This window comes from Emys orbicularis, chromosome 10 (genome assembly GCF_028017835.1).
Source record: "Emys orbicularis isolate rEmyOrb1 chromosome 10, rEmyOrb1.hap1, whole genome shotgun sequence".
Taxonomy (NCBI): Eukaryota; Metazoa; Chordata; order Testudines; family Emydidae; genus Emys; species Emys orbicularis.
This window is the reverse complement of record NC_088692.1, coordinates 20,023,799-20,045,823: the sequence shown is the minus strand read 5'-3', so window position 1 is coordinate 20,045,823 and position 22,025 is coordinate 20,023,799. Positions and strand designations below refer to the sequence as shown.

Below are 22,025 nucleotides of genomic sequence, written 5' to 3'. Positions count from 1 at the left end.
GAAAGGCATGGTAGGAGCCCCCGGCCGGGGTGCCCCCAGCCCTGCCCTTCCCTCACTCCGGGCCCAGCACTTGAGGGCTAAAGGGGCCTTGGGCTGGCTGTGTATGCGGACACTGGAGTGTCCATGGTGTCCCCCCAATCACGTCACCCTGGGTGGTTGCCCACCCGTAAGGCCAGCCTTGCCCCTGTAAAAGCGACAACCCCCCGCCCCCATACCATGCCACCCTCACTTCTGCTGGCAGTGCTGCCACCTTCAGAGCTGGGTGCCCAGCCAGCAGCTGCCGCTCTCCAGCTGCCCAGCTCTGAAGGCATCAAAGAAGTAAGGGTGGCAATGCCGTGACCCTTCCCCCCCCTCAACATTATAGCCAGATTTCACGGTCCATGATGCATTTTTCACAGCCATGAATTTGGCAGGGTCTTCCCCTCCACTTTAAAAACCCAATGACAGAAGTCTGGCACTCCCTATCACATCACCTAACCCAATCTAAGCAGGCTAGTTGCCAGCCAAAATACAGATAATTTTTGAATGCCCAAACATTACAAAGTAGTAAAGGTGGTGATGGCATATCATTAATTCAGAGAAAAACTTACAAAAGTATTAATGTTTAAAAAACTAAACCAAGGAGATTAGAATGCAAGGTAATTTTAAGGTAAAGCTTCTTAAAAAGTGTTTGAAAGTGTAGAAATGTGGAGTAAAGGAGTCCCAAACAACACTAACTGTGCTCCAATGTCCCTTTCACCCAGTGCACCCTCCATTTAGGAAAGGTTCAATCAGTGACAAGTATCAATTGACCTGTCATCTCAGTTGGTGATTTAGCTGCAAATTCTGTGAACTGTGCTAGAAATGTTTCTTAAATTACCAAATGAAACAAAGATTCTCCCAAAAACAAAGTTAGAGAAGACAGTTCCACAGGTAATGAAATGCATCTTAAAAAAACAAAAACAAAATTTTTTGGGGAGGTAGCTGTCATGTCTATTTTTTCTTAAGAAAATTAATGCACGCATAAAATCGTAACTTCTATCTTCTCCAGTGAAACTTTTTTAATTTAAAAAAAAGACTTGCTTCTGTTCATTAAAGATTATCTGCATTATTTTTTATACGGAATGCTTTGAGCGAATAGATTACATTTCCATACCTGGCAGTTGTTCAGCTCCTGAATAACTTCTTTATTTTCTTTACTAATGTCACATACACAGATGAATTCGGCCTCCCTGTGACCTTTAAAAAACTTTTCACGAATTCGTTGTACAACTGCGATAGCTGAACGGCCAGTGGGAACAGAGCAGTTTTCAATATCCCAAAAGACTCCAATGGGGGGCAAGTTCTCCAGCACCTGGCCTGTTATTGCAACTTCTGGAGACCCTGTAGAAATTTAACAAAACAGCCTTTACGTTAAACTGGGAAATGCTGAGACTATGATACTTTGCTAGTTATAAGCATAAAAGGACAAAGCTATAAAAGATGGGAAGTTTCAGATGTTAAAGAACGACGGGCCTGGGAAGACAATCATGAAGAAATATAGGTAGGAAAAAGAATGAGGAGTACTTGTGGCACCTTAGAGACTAACAAATTTATTTGGGCATAAGCTTTTGTGGGTAAAACCCACTTCATCGGATGCATGCAGTGGAAAATACAGTAGGAAGATATATATACACAGAGAACATGAAAAAATGGGTGTTGCCATACCAACTATAACTAATCAATTAAGGTGGGCTATTATCAGCAGGAGAAAAAAAAACTTTTGTAGTGATAATCAGGATGGCCCATTTCCAACAGTTGACAAGAAGGTGTGAGTAACAGTAGGAGGAAAAATTAGAATAGTTTACTTTATGTAATGATCCATCCAGTCCCAGTCTTTATTCAAGCCTAATTTAATGGTGTCCAGTTTGCGAATTAATTCCAATTCAGCAGTTTCTCGTTGGAGTCTGTTTTTGAAGTTTTTTTGTTGAAGAATTGCGACTTTTAGGTCTGTAATTGAGTGACCAGGGAGGTTTTAGCCCACGAAAGCTTATGCCCAAATAAATGTTAGTCTCTAAGGTGCCATAAGTACTCTTCGTTCTTTTTGCTGATACAGACTAACACGGCTACCACTCTGACAGCTAGGAAATTGATCACATCCGAACACCTCCAAGGTTGTAGTTCTCGGATGTGTAAGGATTCTTCTTCATTTAAAAAAAAAAAAAAAAAAATAGATGTTTGGGGTGTGTCTACATAGCAAAAAACCCATGGCAGTAAGTCTCAGCCCAGGTCTACAACTTGGGCTCATGCTACAGCGCTAAAAATAGCCATGTAGACCATCTAAATTGTTTAATTGTATCTGAAGTAACATTACACAGCTAAAAGTTCATAATGAATACTGAATTAGTACTGGAAAATAAATATTTAAACTGTATGATTTAAAATGCTGTGTCAGAGAAAGCATCCAAAACAAAGAAAACTGGATTGAAATGCTAACTCTGGGATAAGTGGTTATCAAGAACCAAGGAACTACACAGTAAACACAAGGTTCTCCTACAGGCAAACAAACTAAATTGAAGAACAGATGTGAGGCCTGGAATTTGCTATTATGGAGTAGGAGGGACAAAGATAAGTTTCTGCTCTTACAGAATGGCCACAGGAAAAGCTTAATCATGTTTACATACACTCCCCAACCTACAATAAGCAGAAACCAAAGACAATGGATGATGAATTAAAGGGACCCCGTACAGATGGTCAGCGATTAGAATGTCCAAAGAAGTGAACATAGAACTGACAAAAAAGAATAAGTGCCAGATAACATGCAAACGTCATCTTTTCTGGTGGACTTTTGGTTATGATGTCTGATGAGTTATTCTTCCACGGATTTGTCAGAAATCATATCTTGGAAAAAACATAAAACTGAATAAAAAGCCTAAAATGGCTACAGCTGTTTGCTTCCCAAGCTGAAATGACACGGCTTCTCACAAGCTGAGCAGAAAATAGACAAGAACTGAGAGCTGGACTGTCAGCTTGCCACTCAGCACTCCTATTAGTAACCAAAAGACTGGGGGAAAATCCAAGCTACAGAGACTATAATGGCATAACTATGTTGCTGTAGCTATGCTGGCATAACCCTGTAGCAGAGACCCAGCCTACACCGATGGAAGGGGGTTTTCTGTCAGCATAGGAACACCACTTCCCTGAATGACAAAAAACTAACTATGTTGACGGAAGCACTCTTCTGTTGACAAAATAGCATTTATACTGGCGGTTTGGCCCGTTTAGCCACATCAGTCAGGGACTTCTTTTTTTCCTCCTTCATACCCCTGGACAATGAAGCTATGTTGACTTTAATTTTCAGTGTAGGCCAGGCCTAAATCTCTCAAGTCCATAAGGGAAGACAACAGTATTACCAGAATAAGACTTGTCATACCACCTAAATTGCAAACTGTCAAATTGAGCTGGAGAACATATTTAGCATACCACTGTACATATATCATTTTATACAATTGTCAATAGTCTTTTTAAAAATTTGCATTATAACATATAGTAACTATACCAGAAGCACAAATATTAAAATTTTACAAAAATATACGAATATTTCAAGTATTAAAGCGATATCATCAACCTGGTACATAGTCCATTTTGGAAAAGTAGGTTAAGGTATGTTTCTGGTATTACACCTAATCTAAATACGCTCCAATGTTTCACAATTAAGTTTCCTTTAAACAAAACAACAACAACAAAAACACCACCACAATGTTTTCTTTCCTCATACTGCTATGCAAAAGATCCACACAAACAATATGGAAAAACTAACTATACAGTAGAAACAGTAAATACACAGAAGTGTCAAATGAACAAAAACATTTATTTTTTCCCATTTAGTCTCTTTCATAAGAAATATCTTCAGAAAGACATGCAGTTTTTAAGATAACCTTTTGAATTTCAATGGTATTTTAAGGAGTGCATCTATTAAATCAAACAAATGTGGCTTACCATATTTTTGTGGTGATTTGCCCAGGCTACTTGCCAGTAATAAACTTGTCTCTTTTCCTGTTCCTTTGGTTCCGCAGCCATTACACAATGGGATAGATATGGGTGCAGTCTGCGTACTGGGAGGGGGAATATTTGGCCAGATTTTAGCAGCATCAATTAAGCTATTTCTGGTTGGCTGTTGGAGCAATTTTTTTCAAAACACCAATTAGTTTAATGTATAATATTATGCATTAATTTAACCTAGAACATTTTATATTAGTTTTTACTCTTCATGTCATGACAAAACAACCTTCCAATGGACTGGGAGTGTAGATGTTAATCTGGAAACTAATCCACAGTAATATTAACCCATTGAATGAACTGTGCTCATCTCACAGACTTTTCTTCCCTTATGTATTCAGATCTAACTTTCAAAAAGTGACTAGTGATTTTGAGTGCCCTTCTCAACATATTAAAGAAGCACCCTTTTCGGAAAGTGCTAAACACCTACCCTCTGGCAAAAAAAACCACCACCAAAAAACAAAATGCCCAGGCCCCTTTAAAAAAATCTCAAATTGAGCATACAAACATGGAGGTATCCAAAATCACTCACTTTTTAAAATCTTGGCCTCATTGTTTAGTTCTGTGAAGTGATTTTCTATGTACAGTTTTACATTAAAAACCAGACCAAACCTGAAACCCCAATTTACATTTTAAATGATGCCTGGCATTACAAGACGTGGAATAAACTTAACTATACTTCACTTCTGATCTTTTGTTGAAATTCAAACTGATTTTAAATTTGAATTTAGTTAAATTAAGTGTACTAAATTGATACTGAAGCGTAAAAATAAATTATAGATTAGAAAGGCTGATCTTAATGCTCAAAAAAGCTTTCCCAACTCATGAGATGGATCCATCTTGATCAGTTGCCCATGCTGGATACAGATTATCTGCCACGTAATCCTTCGCAGAATCACTACTAATGGAGTGTTTTATCTGGAGCTATCAGAACAGGTGAGCAGCTCCTTTCAGAACTAGAAAAGATTCTGTTCAATTAATAAAGAATCTGGGATACACTCAAATAGTGTGATAACCTGCTTTATCTTCCCATGAAATTGAATGCTATGTCCATGAATCTCCCACCTTCAGATTAAGAGCAGGCTTCTGATACCATGGCCCTTAAACTATGTATTAACATCAACTAGATAATTCAAGTTGTAGGCCACCAGACCTATTTTGTCTCCCAGTTAACATTCATTATTTAAGCACTTACAACATATAGCACTTTAAGAAGAAATGTGAAATGTACAAACCTTGCTTAAACATTCATTACAGTAGTGAGAGCCCTTTAAACAGACCGAAGGTGCCACATTTAGGTGCAAAGAGTTGGTGCATACATGTGATGTTAGCTCCGACTGTGTAATATGCTCCTCCAAGTGCCCTGTAGCCCCACTTGTAAATTCGGAACAGGGAAAATAGCCAGAAGATGTGCAGCTCTGAAGGGCTGGAAATTGATGCAGTTTGTGCACATTACCATGACAGGACTGGAAATGGAGTTTTCCACAACATGGCAGATGTTGACAGGAAGATACATTATTTTCTATGCACATGCTGGGGAAGTCACTTGCAATGCCTGCCAAATTGCTTCTAGCTGGAGCATTCTTGAGTGAAGATGCAGACTGATAAGCAAACCCTGACCCTACTTGACAAGTAATTGTCCCAGTGCTTTGAGAGTCTAATATTGTGCCAGGATGAATCAAGCTACCACCACCAGCACCACCACCAAAATGCATCTTATGAGTACAAGAGGAGTCAGATCCATGAGCACAGCAGCTTACTTTGGGGCTAGGTGAAAGCTGTATTTGCTGTTGCTGAAGAGAATGAACATCAGGAAGTGGTACTGCTGGAAAGAGTTTAGAGCCAGCATGAAGAGGAGATGAAGCATCCTTCAATTCCACAACAGCTTTCTTGTTCTCCATGTAATCTTTCTGGAAAAAATAAGCCACATAGTTACATTCAGGGGCATATCTCATGTATGAGCTAGTAGTTTATAGTAAAAAATATACATACACATACACATACACGTTACACTTCTGACAGTGACAGAAGCTAGGAACTTATAACGATCAAGAGAACCATCATTCCACCAGCTGCACATGTTGAAATCCATAAACTCATATATAAATTGTATGCACAAAACCAATGGGATGAATGTTCTATAGTTTTGATATTTCCCCAAAATCTTGGAGATAAAAAAAAACAGTGGCTGAGGTCAGCTACTATGTTGGAGGTGGAGAAAAAAGTTAAGACAATTATTACAGATATTCTGAAATTGCAAAGCAAGCAATGTTACAGTGATATACAACCACTTCTATAACGGTAAATTCTAGCTGACTGGACGGGAGAGGTAACAAAAAAAATGGATAAATATAACAGGAACATATAGAATTTACTTAGGCTTTGGATCAAGTCCCTCTGAAAAGGCTATTAAAGAAGACTGGTAGCCATGAGGTGAAACATGAATACCTTAAAAAGAACAAAAAACAGATAGAAGACAAAGTATGAACGCAAACATACAGATAGAAGACAAAGCAATTTTCAACACACAGATGTTGAATGCCCCTGGTATTAATAAGACTGACGTTTGATACACTTAACATTATGGAGGCTGGGGGATAAACAGTAGTTCTGCACCCCAAGCCACTATAACAAGATGCATTATAAAGAACAGAAACACATGGTGTAAGAACTGCTGACATCACATGTTTAGTTTAGCCAAGACTAGATAATGTGAGGAGCGCTACAAGAGATTATCAAAATTAGTAGCCATTGATTCCGAGAAGATCAGTTGGGTATTCCTATTTACTGTTTCCCATAATACAAGAGCAAGATTAAAAAAAAGACAAACAATGTAATATAGATAAAAGGGAATACACTTGCATGCAACATATACTGTGGAATTCACTACTACAACTATTCAGGCAAATATCTTGGTAATATTTTTAAAGGATTAGTTTCTAAAATCTAAATGGAGTTTGAGGCATTTCTCCCCCGCTCAGAGCCCTAGATGATTTGTAACCTGGATACTCAAGTCTGCCCCCCTTCGTGTGATACCACCTCTGTTGCAAATGAAAGCATTAAAAAAAACCCAGCCATTTCCATAAGGTGTCATCAACCCTCCAACTTACTCTCCCACCTTGGTCTGACAAAGACCAAATTTGTTGGAAGTTCAGGACCAGGCTCATCTATTGCCCCAGTGTTTTACTGACAGGTAGATTGAAGATCTATGTGGTGGCTGGATAATTTATGTTATTTTAGGGGTTTAGACATTTCTAAGAACAACATCTTGCAGTTATAGTAATTAACATATAAAAACTTAAGACCATCTTTATGATTCAGGGCATAAGTCGATAACCTGTGGAAGTCGGGAAGAAACCCCCGCTCCCTCCCCCCCACTGTATAATATGCACAATTTGGTGTACTCATCTGTTCCTGTGTATCAGTTATGTTCTTAGTATAGCAAAGAATTACCGGTTTTGCACTGAAAGGCGAAGTCTGTTCAGTGGTAGAAAAGCAATTAGAGAATTTCCAGAGCCATGGTTTAGCATCGTTATCTTGTCGTTGAACCCATCCAAATGATCTACTGCAGAGATTCTCCGTTCTGTTTCCTTCCATCATATAGCCATACAGAATAGTTCAACATTCTTTCATCCCTCCTTTCTTTCATTCTTCCCACCTGTTAAAGTTGTGCATATTTTCAATATTAATACTTTAAAACATAATAAAACCATGCTTTTGTCTTGATTATGAACTGCAAAGTTGAAAAGTCAGTAGATCTGCACTGTTTGCATTCAATTTAATAAACTGGTTGGACACAGATTAGATTTATTTCTACAATATGAATTATTATTGTAGTTTACGCCTGTATCTTAAAATCGGAACCCAAAGCACTGGTAAGTGAATGGAAATGTTGCTTAAATTCATGGTGGCTTCTGTAAATACACAAAACCACTTCAGCAACAGATATCTAGCAACACTCTGTGAACAACAGATACGGCTATTAGAGCCCTGCGCAGGACTATTTTTTTAATCCCACTCCCGTCCCACAATACCCACTCCCGCATTGTTTCTGGCATTTTTATCTGGCTCCCACCCACAAAAAAATCTTAGATCCCCCAAATCCCACAAGAGAGACAGATTTCCCCATGCTATTTAACAAAAAGAAAAAAGGGTTGGTTATTATACGTTGTGGTAAAAATTGTTTCTGAATTCCATGTATATATACACACATACAAATACACGTACACATTATATATACACAGAATTATATATACATGGAATTCAGAAACAATTTTTACCACTAAAAGAATAAAACAAATCTTGCTTATACCACGTAAAAATATACTTTAACTCCTGTTATAATAGACATCAAATCTCTTTTGATCCCTCACTTAAATTTAAGTATGAAAACCTTTATTTAAAAAAAAAAAGTGCTTTACACTGCTGAAATTCTATTTATGACAAACTGATGAGAGATTTAGTGTTTTCCTGCAAATTAGTGCAGTCTGGGTTTTTTTGCCTACCCAATTCTGCGCACAACAAAGTAGATTTTACCCGCTGCCACTATTATGGCATCCGAGTCCTGCTGCAGGGCTCTAATTGTTATGTCATCCTAAACCGCAATCCAGGAGCTAGAGTTTCATGACAGAAAGTCGAACAGGAGAGCACAAAGAGTGAGTGCAATGTAATGAAAAAATGAAGGAATACAAACCATGCAATCTAAGTACTCAGGATTTATACAGACCTTTACCTAATGAAAGCTCTTTTACTAATCCTCAACACACATTGAGGTATGTAAGCCTACACTTGATCTTAGCTCATAGAGCCAAGACTTCACAGAGTCACAAAGAAGCTAAACAACTTGTCCAAGACCCCACAGCAAATTACTAGAAGAGCTAATGATTAGAAATGCAGACTTCCTGACTTCCCACCCATATAGTCTATTCAACAGAGACCATGCTACCTCTGCTCTTTAGTTACATTTATGAAAGTTTAGCCTTCAATGGGAGAACTGGCATTTACTCCATGTTAAAGCTACCCAGATTTGACAATAAAACTATATGAACTCTACTACGAACTGTAGTCGGATATCTGTCCTGTTCAAAATTAGATCAAGTTTATTAAATCTTGAAACTTGGCCAGTTACTTTTAAGAGGACATTCGATTTATAAACAATTTTTAAAATAAATGTCTCGATCCCTTATTATAACATTCAAAATTATTAAAATATAAGGATTTTAAAAGCCTGATTTCTTTTCAACTTTTTAGTGTTTACTTTTCCTTTCCCCTCTGTTTCGCTTCATTTAGTAGCGATTCTCGAGGCAGTTTCTCTTCCGGGCTCACGCACTTAGTTCACACGCTGCAGGGGAATGCTTACATCCAAACGAAAGCCTGGTTTAACTTGAGCGCAACCCAGAAAAACTGCCGAGGGTTTGTCTGGGAAATGGGCTCCCACTGAGCCCCGCACGGGCACATGGCCAGGCGACAAGGGATGAAAACCCGCGTGGGGATCGCCAAGGGAAAGGGGTCGCAGCTCGGGGCGCACACAGGGCAGCAGGACTTTGGAGGCTCAGGAAGCGAGCGCAGGGAGCAACCCCACCGAGAGAGACACCCCCCGGGCTCTCCAGGGACCTGCTCCCCGCCCAGGGCAGCACCAGGACCTTATCCCGCCCGAGAAAGGGTCAGAGCCTCCCTCCCCCGCCCCTAGGACCAGGACCCCGCGCCCCCACACAGGCAGGCTCCCCCAACGATGCCAAGTAGGGCAGGGCTTGGTTAGCAGGGGGCCGCAACCGGAGACACGGGAAGCCGCCCGTGCTCAGCCCTCTCCTAGCCCAGGACTGTGCACCACCCTCCCGCTGGGCTTTCCCCAGGCCCGACGCCCAATCCCTTTGAGGCCTAGGTCCGCACCCAGGGTCTCTCCCACCACCCGGAGCGGGACCTGCGTCCCGGCCCGCCTGATACCGCTGCTAGACGCCCCCCCCCTCCGTCACCTGGGCCGCTCTCGCCGCCTCTCTCTCTTCACATTCCGGCTCCCCCTGCCCCTCACACCCCCTTTGTTTTCCTCCCCCCCTCCTTTCCGCAGCTTCCGCCCCCAAGCGCAACACCCAATGCCGGAAATGAACTCACTGTCGTAAACTAACTGCTACTGCCGTAACACTCCTCCTCCCCTCCCAGGCTATAGCTGGGGGAGCCTGAGGGGGGCAGACATTTAATCCCCCTCCCAGGAACAGCGTTTGCGTCCCTCATCTGCCTCACGGCAAAAAGGGGGGAGGCAGAGCCCTCTAGTCTATAGCAATCCTACTAGAGACTAATAGGGTTCCTACTAGGGAGAACAGATGTCCTGATTTTTATAGGGACAGTCCTGCTGTTTGGTGCTTTGTCTTATATAGGCACCTTTTACCCACACCCCCGTCCCGATTTTTTACATTTGCTATCTAGTCACCTTAGTCCCTACACTGGGGGTTGGCTTATGGGGGAGTACCTGGCACAGGCCTCGAAACAGGGGTACTTGGTAGTTCTGCACCCTTACACCCTCTGCTACTCTACCCCGCCCCCTCCCCCAGGGTGGGAAGTGCTCCGGAGGCACCTGGTGTCAGTCAAGCCAGGATGCAGCTCCAGTACATTCACATTCCTATTGTAGTTTTCATGATCCCATAGTAAAGGAAAGGACACCAGAAAAGAATTGTAATTAGGGAGCGGTAAAGGTGCGTGGCATTTTACAAGACACAGGCTACACCGCAGTAGTCCCTGCCTTGGGGCAGTTACAATGGAACTAGGGTCTTGTCTACACTAGGGAGTAGCCTTCATTCAGCTGTTGGTTGCCAACAATTGGTGTAGCTATACTGATGTAGAAAAGGCCTCAGATATAAAAATAAAACACAGGGACTGGAAGGTCAGGATGGTGCTGGAGAGATCAGCCTGGGAAAGATTCATGGGAAACACATGTTTTAATGATGGATTAGTAGTGGACAAGAAGAGGGAGGATATTCCTGCACTGCAGGAAAGAAGCAATTAGTACAGTGTTCAACTGAGCTATTACACATCCACCATACCAGTGCTTCTGGGTTGGTTCCATCAGTTCCTTTAGAATTTAAGCTTTCCTTTAAAAAAAAAAAAGTCCTGAGACTCATGGTTGCAAAGAATGCATTGCAAATGACAGTTTGAGTCATAAATAGTTTTGAGTAATAAAATTCCAACCGCCCTTTCATTTCAATAGGGTGTAAACTCAGAAACTAAATAACAATTTAAATATCAAAATGGTTAATTTTCTGCTTGCTGTTCAACTGTTGGATTGTGGGAGGAGTTTGAGTAGAGCATCAGGACCTTATCCCACCTGCCCCAAGGAAGGGTCAGAGCCTCCCTCCCCAACCCCCAGGGCCAGGACCCTGCCCTTCCACCACCACCCGCATCTTTACTCCATGCCAATTTGACCTCTGAGAGGGAAAATTAGGGTTTATTTACACAGTTTTCACTAGTTTAAATGGTGCTATCACCTAATGTAGGTGCAGTTATATTGATAGAAAAGTGTTTATATTGATCTTAGCATTTTTATATGGAGATGACTGCGCCCACACTTAAAGACTGAAATGCCACTTGTTTTTTCAATTGTAGCAGTCAAATAAAAAAAACCTTAATGTTATAATGTTACAATATCATGACTTCCTCTTCCCAAGATGATCAGTCTTGATGAATCTGGAACATCAGTTTTCCTTCAAATGGCTTGTGAACCCAAAAGACAAGGCTTCTCAGCCTTACCCTGGATTATTATAGTTTACAAATGCTGCCTGTTCCACTTTACAGCACCTTCCTTCAAGATCTTTGGCAAATCAGACATACCTTGAGTCATGCAACTCTGTGCAGTCAAGTTAGATTTAGGTCACCAATAGGGAGTGTGAACTTGGAAAAGTCCCACTTAATCAGACATTATAAAAATATTTGGTATTTTCTGTTTCACAGAGACTGTTGGTCTTTGGCCCTCTAAGGTGTATATATAAAAAATCCAGACAGTTAAGACCACTTTTGAGGAAGTTGGTATGGTCTTATCTGGGGAAAATGGATTAAGAAGATACTACGTCACCAGTTTACGGGAAATTAAATGTAAAAATATCTAGCAGGTAAACCCTAGCACAACAAAACCAATATTCATTCATCAGCAAAATAAAAATAAACTCAGTCTTAGAGATTTCATCATCTCCACTTCTCTGCTTATTGAAAAACAGACACATTTGTATAGTCTTCTTACAAACAAGGCAATGACAATAACTTTTATTATTATTTATTATTTGTATGGAAGTAGTGCTTAGAAGCCCCAGTCTTTGATCCAGGACTCAACTGTGCTATTTTGGAACTGGACTATAGCTCCAATAGCTTCTCTTCTGAAATCAGAAAAGCTACTGTAAAACTCATCAAAATGTGAGCCATTTAAGACATCAAAATTTTTAATTTTAAGGTCTGAATAATCATACAAGCTATTCTTACAATCTTAAAATTAGTGTACAAATGGTAACTAATTAATATTAAAAAATCAGCAGGCTATTGGGACATTGGTCCCAATCTTGCAGACATGTACGTAGATGCTTTCAAACATTTTTTAGTAATTTAAGGGCAGAATTAAGGGGCACTGTCAACTTAAGTTTTTTAAAATCCACTAATTTTAGAAACTTCCAGTGCTGGTACAACATCCTTTAATAGTTTGTCCTGAAAGTTAAAAAAAAATACTTATAATTGTTGGGGGATTTTTTTCTCCAGACCTGTAGATGTTTATAAAGCTCTTAGTACAGGTGAAACAGACAAACTGATTATATAATATAAAACCCTTTCAAATCCATGAAGTAAGCAAACAGAAAAAAACAGAAGGCCAGATCTTGAACTGGTGTACATGGGTGATGCTCTGTTCATGTCAAAATAACAGCACCCATTTACACCTGCTGAGGATCTGATTCCAAAATGATTTTGCTAACTTCTCTCAGTTATAGTTATCTTAGTTGTTGAGTGTTCCATTAATATCTGAAGCTTCTACAATAACACAAATTGCCACCTGAATTAAACTCCAAAGACTCTTAGGGCTTGTCTACACTACCGCGAGGGGTTGATCTAAGATACGCAACTTCAGCTGCGTGAATAGCGTAGCTGAAGTCGACGTACTTAGATCTACTTACCGCGGTGTCTTCACTGCGGTAAGTCGACAGCTGACGCTCTCCCATCGACTCTGCTTGCGCTCCTCATTCTGGTGGAGTACTGGAGTCGACGGCAGAGCGCTCAGCGGTCGATTTATTGCGTCTATACAGGACGGGATAAATCAACCCCCGCTGGATCGATTGCTGCCAGCCGATCCGGCGGGTAGTGTAGACAAGCCCTAAGTATGTGTGCAATCCCATTGGAATCGTAATAACTCAACTGTTTAAGTCTTTGTAGGATTGTGCCCAAGGACTCAGACTCAGATCCTCAAAGGTTTTTAGGCACCTATCTCTCATTGAAATCAATTGAATCAGAACCTGAACTTGAATCTTTTAAATCAATGGGACTAGGATGAGATCCTCAGTCCTCTGCTTAGATATGTGGATGCCCATCAACAGGCATCTTGTTAAACTGGAGGCTGGATGTGCACAATAATTAATAATAAGATACTCAGTGATGTATGTCCACATATATGTGGGCTGGATCACCCTTCAAAGTAGTAATTTGTGGTTTTGTTTTGAGTCTTTCAGGAAGCAAATACCAGACACACCTACTGAGCAGGTATTTGTGTGCATTATAGTATAGGCAGACACCTATGGTACTTGAGCAACACTGAGTATGTCTTATCCCTATTAATAATTTATAAGCAAAAAGAACTGGATCCATATTCCACTAAAGTCAAATAATAGAGTACCATTGACTTCATTAGGCTTTTGGATCATGCTTACTGCTGCTGGTGAACATTCTTGTCCTTCCCAGCATCTTGGAGACACAAAAACGTTATACTGGTGTGCTCACATCATTCATAGGTTCTGTTTAGTCTTACTGTGGTTTCTTGTGGAGACATGTCCCAAATGGGGAGATCATAAATGAGATGTAAGTAAATGCTGCTTTCTAATGTCTCACAGAGGGCCTAATCCTAATACATATTGACTTCAGCAGTAGCAGTACGGCACACAGAATCTTATCCATGGTAAGCAAAAAGTGGATTGAGTGGGTATCTTGAATGTATAAATTTTGCACTTTTATGGCATTTAAAATAGTTACGGCTACATACTGAGATACCTTTCTGAAAAATTAACCTATGGAGTTAAAACTCGCAAGTCAGCCCAAAGGTGACTTTTTTTTTTTAAACACCACATCCTGAGGAAATTTTTATTTATTTTAAAGTTATGGGAGTCTGGAAAAAATACACAGTTTATAATATTATAACTGAGCTGAGGCAATTTAAGCTCCACTCACACTACAGATCTTACAAACTAATGCAAGTGCTTAACTTTTGTCAGTAAAAAAATTAATCACATATATTTGTGTTTGCAGAATTAGTGCCCATGTCTTCTTACGCTTTCGGTGAAGCCCCAAGCACACTTGTGGATGTTATAAAATAAGTAACACACCCATAAAAACATAGATAATAATAAAGGGAGGAGGAAAGCTGGAGACTCCCAAGTTGCATTGCAGCTTGCTGAAGTATATTGCTTGCTCAGTACATCGAGTCTTCATAGCTCCACCGTATCCTGCCTTGCTTAAAGGGTGGAGGTCTGCTTGCGATCCCTGGGGCAATCCTGCACCATGCCCTGCGCTCAGAGCCCTGTCCCACTGACACCTTCGTCCTCCGGCCCGGCTGCCACTGAAAAGTACAAAAAAAAAAAAATTCGAAAGTTTCTAAACGTTCCAGAAGCAGCATTTTACCGGAGCTGATTGGAGGAGCCTCTTCAGGCCACGTGACCCTGTAGCCAATAGGGTGTTGGGTAGAGTTTGGTTGTGATGGTTCGGATGGGGGCACAGAGACCTGGGCAGGGTAAGAGCTTGGGTTCGTACTAGTCCCGGCCGGTGGCTATAGGAGGGTGGCAGAAGGTGCCTGTACCCGGACCTGGCTGCTTTTTCCTGCGGAAGTGGTGAGCGTTCAGGGCTTTGCTGGGTCTCTTGGAAGTTTGGGGAGGACAAACTCCTAGGATCCTCCTCTCCCATCTTCCCGTGTGGCTGCCACTGCTGTGTGGGGTCGGGACGGGGCAGGGAGGGTTTCCACGTGGCAGTGTGAGGGATGCATCCTATTGTGAGACGGGGGCAGCAACAGCCCACTGTGTCCACATCCTGCTTGCATCGCTCTCTTCCTTTCTCCTTCTCTGAGGCTGCAGGGGGCATGGACTCGGGTAAGCCCACTGGGACAAAATAAATACCCTGTACTTCCTCCATCGCTCCCACCCCTAATTACCAACCTGAACCTTAGACTCTTTCTGGAACTGGACTTTTATGTTTTGTCGAGTTTTGGAAATGTCCGGAGTAGTTTATTTCCCTTTCTGGGTTTGGTCTGGCAATAGAATCAGAAGCCCCTACTGCTGTGAGAACAGCCTCTCGGGCTGAGGCCAGGAAGCATCAAGGAACAAGTAGGTATTTCAGGAGAGAATTTGCCTGTTCTGCTGAGTTTCCTTAAGACAGTTTGAGACTCAAAAGTATTGGATTTGGATAAGTACCTGAACTTTTGAATAGTTTTTTTTTTTAATGAAGCCCTTTTTGCAGAGAGACTCCCATGCAATGATAACCTTCTTAGACTGGCCTCCGAATATACTATTAATTGTGACCTTCTCTTTGGGATGACCTCTTTCTCTTTATTCCCTTTTGTGGCATTTAGTTTTGGTAACTTGGGTAACTTTGTGGGTGTGAAAACCTTTTTTCTATGAGACAAAATAACCTCTTTTCTGATGGTTAGAGGAAGATTCCCCATATGAACTTAGTTCTCCCCTTGCCCTGATTATGGAACAAATTACTTGTCCAAACAGAATTTATGGATTCTATAAAAGTTTGGCCTGTGAGAGTTCTGCTTTGCTCTTACCTTTTCAGAGGGTCCTTCTCCTGTTCTCCCTTCTGGGTTTTTTTTGGGGGGGGGACATGAAACTGCTCTGAATGTAAACTTCATTGCTGACATTGTTAAATAGATCCTTAAAATATATTTAAGTCCCAGAGCTGTTTTGAACTGGCTTCTACAATCTTATATTAGAATCCAGCATAGAGTTCTCCTGAGTTTGATTAGCTCTGACTCTGATTGCAGTACAGTATTTCGATCCCCATACTAAAATTACTTTGAAGATGGTCTATGCCAGGGGTCGGCAACCTTTCAGAAGTGGTGTGCCGAGTCTTCATATATTCACTCTAATTTAAGGTTTCTTGTGCCAGTAATACATTTTAACGTTTTTAGAAGGTCTCTTTCTATAAGTCTATAATATATAACTAAACTATTGTTGTATGTAAAGTAAATAAGGTTTTAAAAATGTTTAAGAAACTTCATTTACAATTAAATTAGAATGCAGAGCCCCCTGGACCGGTGGCCAGGACCCAGGCAGTGTGAGTGCCACTGAAAATCAGCTCGCATGCGTGCCATAGGTTGCCTACACCTGGTCTATGCCATGGTGATACGAACTGGTGTTTTGCAGTACTGTTGTCACTTCCTGGAGCAAAACACGTAAACATAATTTTTCTCACTGCAGAAGTTCATCCCATACCCCCAGAAAACGTTAGTTCCTGCATGATACAGTGGTTTTGTAATGTCTATGACCAAACTGCTTACAAGCAGGAAGTATGGCCAAATCTTTCCTTCTGGTTTCTACATGTATGAAAACAAACGAGGTGTAGCCAAACAGTTATAACCTTATGTTTTTGATGGCAGTAATAAATTGTGAACAAAATGCTGGTAAAACCCTCTTCTCAACAAAACTACGAAATTGTGTAATGTATAATTCTGTGTGCTTTAGTTGTGTAATGGTGACCTGTCCCCATTGGACAACCCCCCATATACTTAGCCCTGCCCGCCACACTTGGTATGGAGTGTGGGGTTTAATTAGTAGAACCATCTGGGTATGGAAGAACTGAGAGAGCATCAGGAAGCTATCAATGAAAGAGAAGAGGGACAGAGACTGCTGGGAGTGAAGAAGTTGTAGCAGGGAATCCTGATTAAGGGAAGGCCTGGGAGATCCCCAGTGAAGGGGTGTGGCAGAACCAGGGAAGGCTTTGTTTGGTACAGTAGTTTGATTTAAGAGGGCAGCTGAGACAGTGCACCTGCATAGCCACCTCCAACCATGAGGGGGCACTTGGGAGGCAGCCGCTTGTTCACATGTGGCAAACAAACTGTTTTTGTTGGCATTGAAAAAGAAAACAGAAGATTCATGGAAACATTTTGATTGGTCTGAAGTCTCGTTAAATCTTGTTTTTGACAACCTGAGTTTTGGAACAAATCTGATAGTTTTCTTTTAACCAAACTTTTCCCTTTGCAATTTAGGCTGCCTTGAAAATCTTGCCCTAAATATCTCTAGCACCTGACATGCAACCTATGCTTGGGTAGGGCTTTGTGTGAAATGGCTGGTAATAAGACATGGTGGGGCTGTATTAATGTTTAATTTCAGTTCTTGGCTCACTGCAGGCACGAGGCATGCATCTGGGGCATGGAACAGTAGAAAAACAATTCATGTCACATCATGTTATCTTGTAGTAACAAATGTAGGGAAGTTTCAAACATGTACTTGCAGTCTCTACATTAGTTTGAAATTAGTTTACTGTAGGCATTACTTAGGGATAGATATAATGGAACAAAGCATGTTCCAGTCATGTATGGTCCCAGAGGATGCCTGGGGAGTGTACCTTATGGCTCATCTACATGGGAAAATTTACTGGCAGAACTATGCTGGTATAATCGTACTGCTACAGTTATACCCATATAATTCCCTGTGTAGATGCTTACTCTGAAATATGTATCCACAGAGGGGATTATATGGGTATAACTGTAATACTATAATTAGACCAAAATAGATCTGCCAGTAAATTTCCCTATGTAGACAAGCCCTTAGAAATCTAAAAAAAAAATCCCCTTTTCCCCTGGCCCCAAAATACATGTCACCATGTAGGGGCAAACAGGCTTTAGAGCAAATCCAGCCCTGATGTAAGTATATGCAACTCCCATTGAGCCAGTAAGAGCTATGCTTGCAAATTGCAGGGCTTTTGGCTCCATGTCTTTGTGGCTGTGAGGAAGAGGAGTCCAGAGGACCCTACTCCTGAAGACCTCCCCCCTTCCCCCCACTCTCAACCGTGTCTAATTTTGTTCGCTGTCTGAATACAGGTTCCATTGGGCCCATTAGTGCAACTCATGAATCGGCCAGGGGAATTGCTATCCTGGAATTCATGAGGATCAGTACATGTTAATGTTGAACTCTGTCTTATGCTAGTGATGGGCTGACCCCAAGATAGGCTCTTTCCCAAAGTACACTCTCCAGGCTGGCTGGAACGGCAGTCTAAGCATATACCAGGTTCCTGGAGGAAGTGTAGAATGACCATTCTGACAATACCCAAGACCCAAAGATCAGGGTCTTTGGAAAAAAGAAAGTTCAGAGGTCCTATGCAACCCTATGTAATTGTTCATGTGTACCTATCTTCTTTCCTGGCCAACCCAAACTAGAGAGAGGTTAGGTATTGAATCTCTCTCCTCTTTTGAAAACAACAAGGAGTCTGGTGGCACCTTAAAGACTAACAGATTTATTTGGGCATAAGCTTTCGTGGGTAAAAACCTCTGAAGAAGTGAGGTTTTTACCCACGAAAGCTTATGCCCAAATAAATCTGTTAGTCTTTAAGGTGCCAGCAGACTCCTTGTTGTTTTTGTAGATACAGACTAACACAGCTACCCCCCGATACTCTTCTCCTCTTTTGCCTATTCCTTCCCTGAATGTTCCAAGTCTAAAAAGCTTCTTTTGTCTCTGAAAATTGTCTATTTTTAATCCTCTATGAGTATTTGGGACTGGGGAGGAATGATTTGCGTGTATTAACACTAGTTGGTATCCTTTCCTTTCCAAAGGTCACAGTGAATTGTAGTTGATGACTTTCTGCAGCTCAGTGCATAAATGGTGTTTCCTTGTCATATGTATAGTGGTTTAATTTCCAGAAAGACAAACTCTCTAGAAAAGGATGTTGAGAATATTTCAAGTTTCATGCCTACATCACATCCTCTTTACAGTGTCCACTCTGAATCCTGTACCACTGGGCTTCTATGTGTATATATATATTTGAGATCTGTTGTTACATGCCAAGCTCTGCAAGTGGAATCAGATTTCACATTTACCAAACCCAACCATGTCAGCTTGTGTTAGCTGATATGTGCTAACTAATGTGTTTGTAATCTAATCTTTAGACGAGGTATGTCATCTTTAGCACATGCTAAACTGGTCAGCATGTGACTGGATCTAATTAATACCCTCTTAAAATTCTAGTCAAGACAAAGGAATGGTATCATACTTTAGGGTCCTGGTAAACTCAACCTAGCTTGAAGTTGAGTTTACCAGGACCCTAAAGTATGATACCATTCCTTTGTCTTGACTAGAATTTTAAGAGGGTATTAATTAGATCCAGTCACCTAGCTTGATATAACATCATACTTCTAAGCCCTAGGCTAGACAAGGCCTGTAAGAGAGCCTGAAGAGGACTTTGCAATTGTATTAAAATAATACATTTTCAAAACACACCCTTTTTGCCATCAAGACTGGGTCTTGGTGGTGGAGGATTCAACCCTTTTATTTTCCAAACACCAAACTTTTGGAGTTTTTATTATAATTATAATCTGTTAGTAAACTGCACACTACAATGTAAATCTGAAGGTGCTCTGCTGGGTCATTTTCATGTTAGCCAAAATTTTTAGCGGAAAAAAATTGACCAACAGGAGAGAAGTCTCTATTGAAATATTTTTAAGCCTCCTTGGGCCAGATCACATCCTTCATCTATGTGGACTCAAGGGTTATGGGAGGCACAGAAAAAGAGGAACACAACCTGCACAGCATCATCTCTCTCTCACAATGAATGAACAAACAAACACCTTGAGGAAGCCTTTTGAAGTTGTGTGTGTGTGTGGATCTGATTCCATTAGGAGGTCAGGGTTGAAATTGGGGGGAACACAATCACTCAGTCTGTTCAATGGTATTAGCATTAATTTGTTTCCTTCCTGCACTTACGGTAAGTCTTGGGGCAGTGGCTGCTTGTGACCCTATGGAAGGAGTGCTGGGAGGCAGCGTGGAGTCAAGAGCCCTCATTCTCTCACTGGAGCCCCTTATGCCATTCCAATGGGGTAAGTGGGCATAGACTCCCCCCACAGGATGTCCTCATTTTCCTGTTGGCGTAGAGTTACTCTAAATTGCAGCAGAGGCTGGGGCCAGAATTAGGGAGGTGTGAAGGTGCCTTTATCTGTCTAGTTACTTACTATGCCTCATTGGTGTAGTAGTCGATCATCACACAAATGTTAATGGGTTTATCTTTTCAGTACCATGTAAGGTAGGCATATATTATCCCTGATGGGGATGGAGATATTGAGGGATTAACTGATTTGCCCAAGGTCACACAAGAAAACTGTGGCAGAGCTGGGAATAATAATGATAATAAAACAACAAATTTCCTGAGTCCTGGTCAGGTGCACTTACTGCAAGACGATCCTTCCTTCCCATAAAACCACCTTTTCTTTTCCCACATCTTTTTATACCTTGGGAACCTGACTCAGACCACTCTGGAGATGGCTTCAGCCTCCAGCACATCGCCAAGATATGTGGTATCTGTGTGCCAAACCCTCTCACTTCTCTTGAGAGGTGGGAGAAGGACAAGGGTGCAACCTTTGCCCCAGCCTTCAATGGAATTTGGAAAGTTCCTGTTCTGAGTGTGCGGAAAACACGCACTGAAGGGATGATGTGGTCTGTTGTCTTTTTCTGGTGGGTTGAGCACGGTACTGGGGGTTGGCCACTCCTGATTTCTAATCTGAATGACACATCTGACTTGTGGCCCAAGTGGCTTTCCTTCTCCCTTTCTGTTTCCCCATCTGTAAAATGGGGCTAATACTTATCTACCTCCCAAGTGTGGTTTGAGGATTAATTAATGTTTGTGCAGAGCGTTGAGCACGTGAAATGCTTATTAAAATCAAAGGCACTTTCAACTCGCTAAAAATAAAGCGAGAATCTTAATTGTGCATGGTCTAGCTTCACATTACTAGACATGAATATAATTTGGAGTGAGTCAGTACTTCCCACCCATCCCATTCTTAGCTTTTTCCATACATTTCCATAAATATATCCGCGATTGGAAGCCCTGAGACGACTTCAGGAAATGTCACTAGGTCAAGTGGGGTGGTCTTGTTTGTTTGCAGAAGGGTGTAAACCTCTTTTGTCTTATTAACATTTTGTTTTTTTCTCAGGTCCCTTTAAACAAACCAAACTCCTCATGAGTTCTGGTTTATAAACACTTTCATGTTTTCCCCACTTCCTCCAGTCCCTCCCTCCCCCCCCCCCCCCCGGGTATTTAAAGGAAAGGATTTCAGAAGTGTCTAATTCCTTTTGAGTGTCAAGTGGGGACTTAGGCTGTGATGTTTAAAGTTGCTCATGTGGTATTCCACTCAGCATTGTAAAGCCTAAGTGATTTAGGCAGCCAAGTCCCATTTTCAACAGTGACCTAGGTGCTTAGGGTCCTAAGTCCCATTGATTTCGGTGGGGCTCAGGCTTCTAATTGTCCAAGTCACTTTTGAAAATGGACTTAGGCCTGGCAATGCCAAACAGCAATGCCTAAAATACCTTTACAAATCTGGGGCTTAGATGCTTTTGAAACTGTTGCACAAAGATTTTAACAAATGGTGGGACAAGCCATGAAGACCTGGTACACCTCTACCCCGGTATAACGCGACCCGATATAACACGAATTCTGATATAACGCGGTAAAGCAGTGCTCCATGGGGGCGGGGCTGCGCTCTCCGGCGGATCAAAGCAAGTTCGATATAACGCGGTTTCACCTATAACGCAGTAAGATTTTTTTGGCTCCCGAGGACAGCGTTATATCGAGGTAGA

General features: G+C 41.4%; 1 protein-coding gene across 1 annotated transcript in view; it reads right to left on the bottom strand.

Moving 5' to 3' along the window:
• MARF1 (meiosis regulator and mRNA stability factor 1) overlaps positions 1-10,052 on the bottom strand; it is a 35,708-nt gene extending 25,656 nt beyond the window's left edge. The window contains exons 1-5 of the mRNA XM_065411592.1: positions 9,990-10,052; positions 7,471-7,675; positions 5,253-5,927; positions 3,958-4,132; positions 1,136-1,362 (exon numbers count right to left, since the gene is read on the bottom strand). Coding sequence (XP_065267664.1) covers positions 1,136-1,362; positions 3,958-4,132; positions 5,253-5,927; positions 7,471-7,617 — 1,224 coding nt within the window. The 5' untranslated portion in view covers positions 7,618-7,675; positions 9,990-10,052. The remainder of the gene's footprint in view (positions 1-1,135; positions 1,363-3,957; positions 4,133-5,252; positions 5,928-7,470; positions 7,676-9,989) is intronic.
• Positions 10,053-22,025: the final 11,973 nt, after the last annotated feature.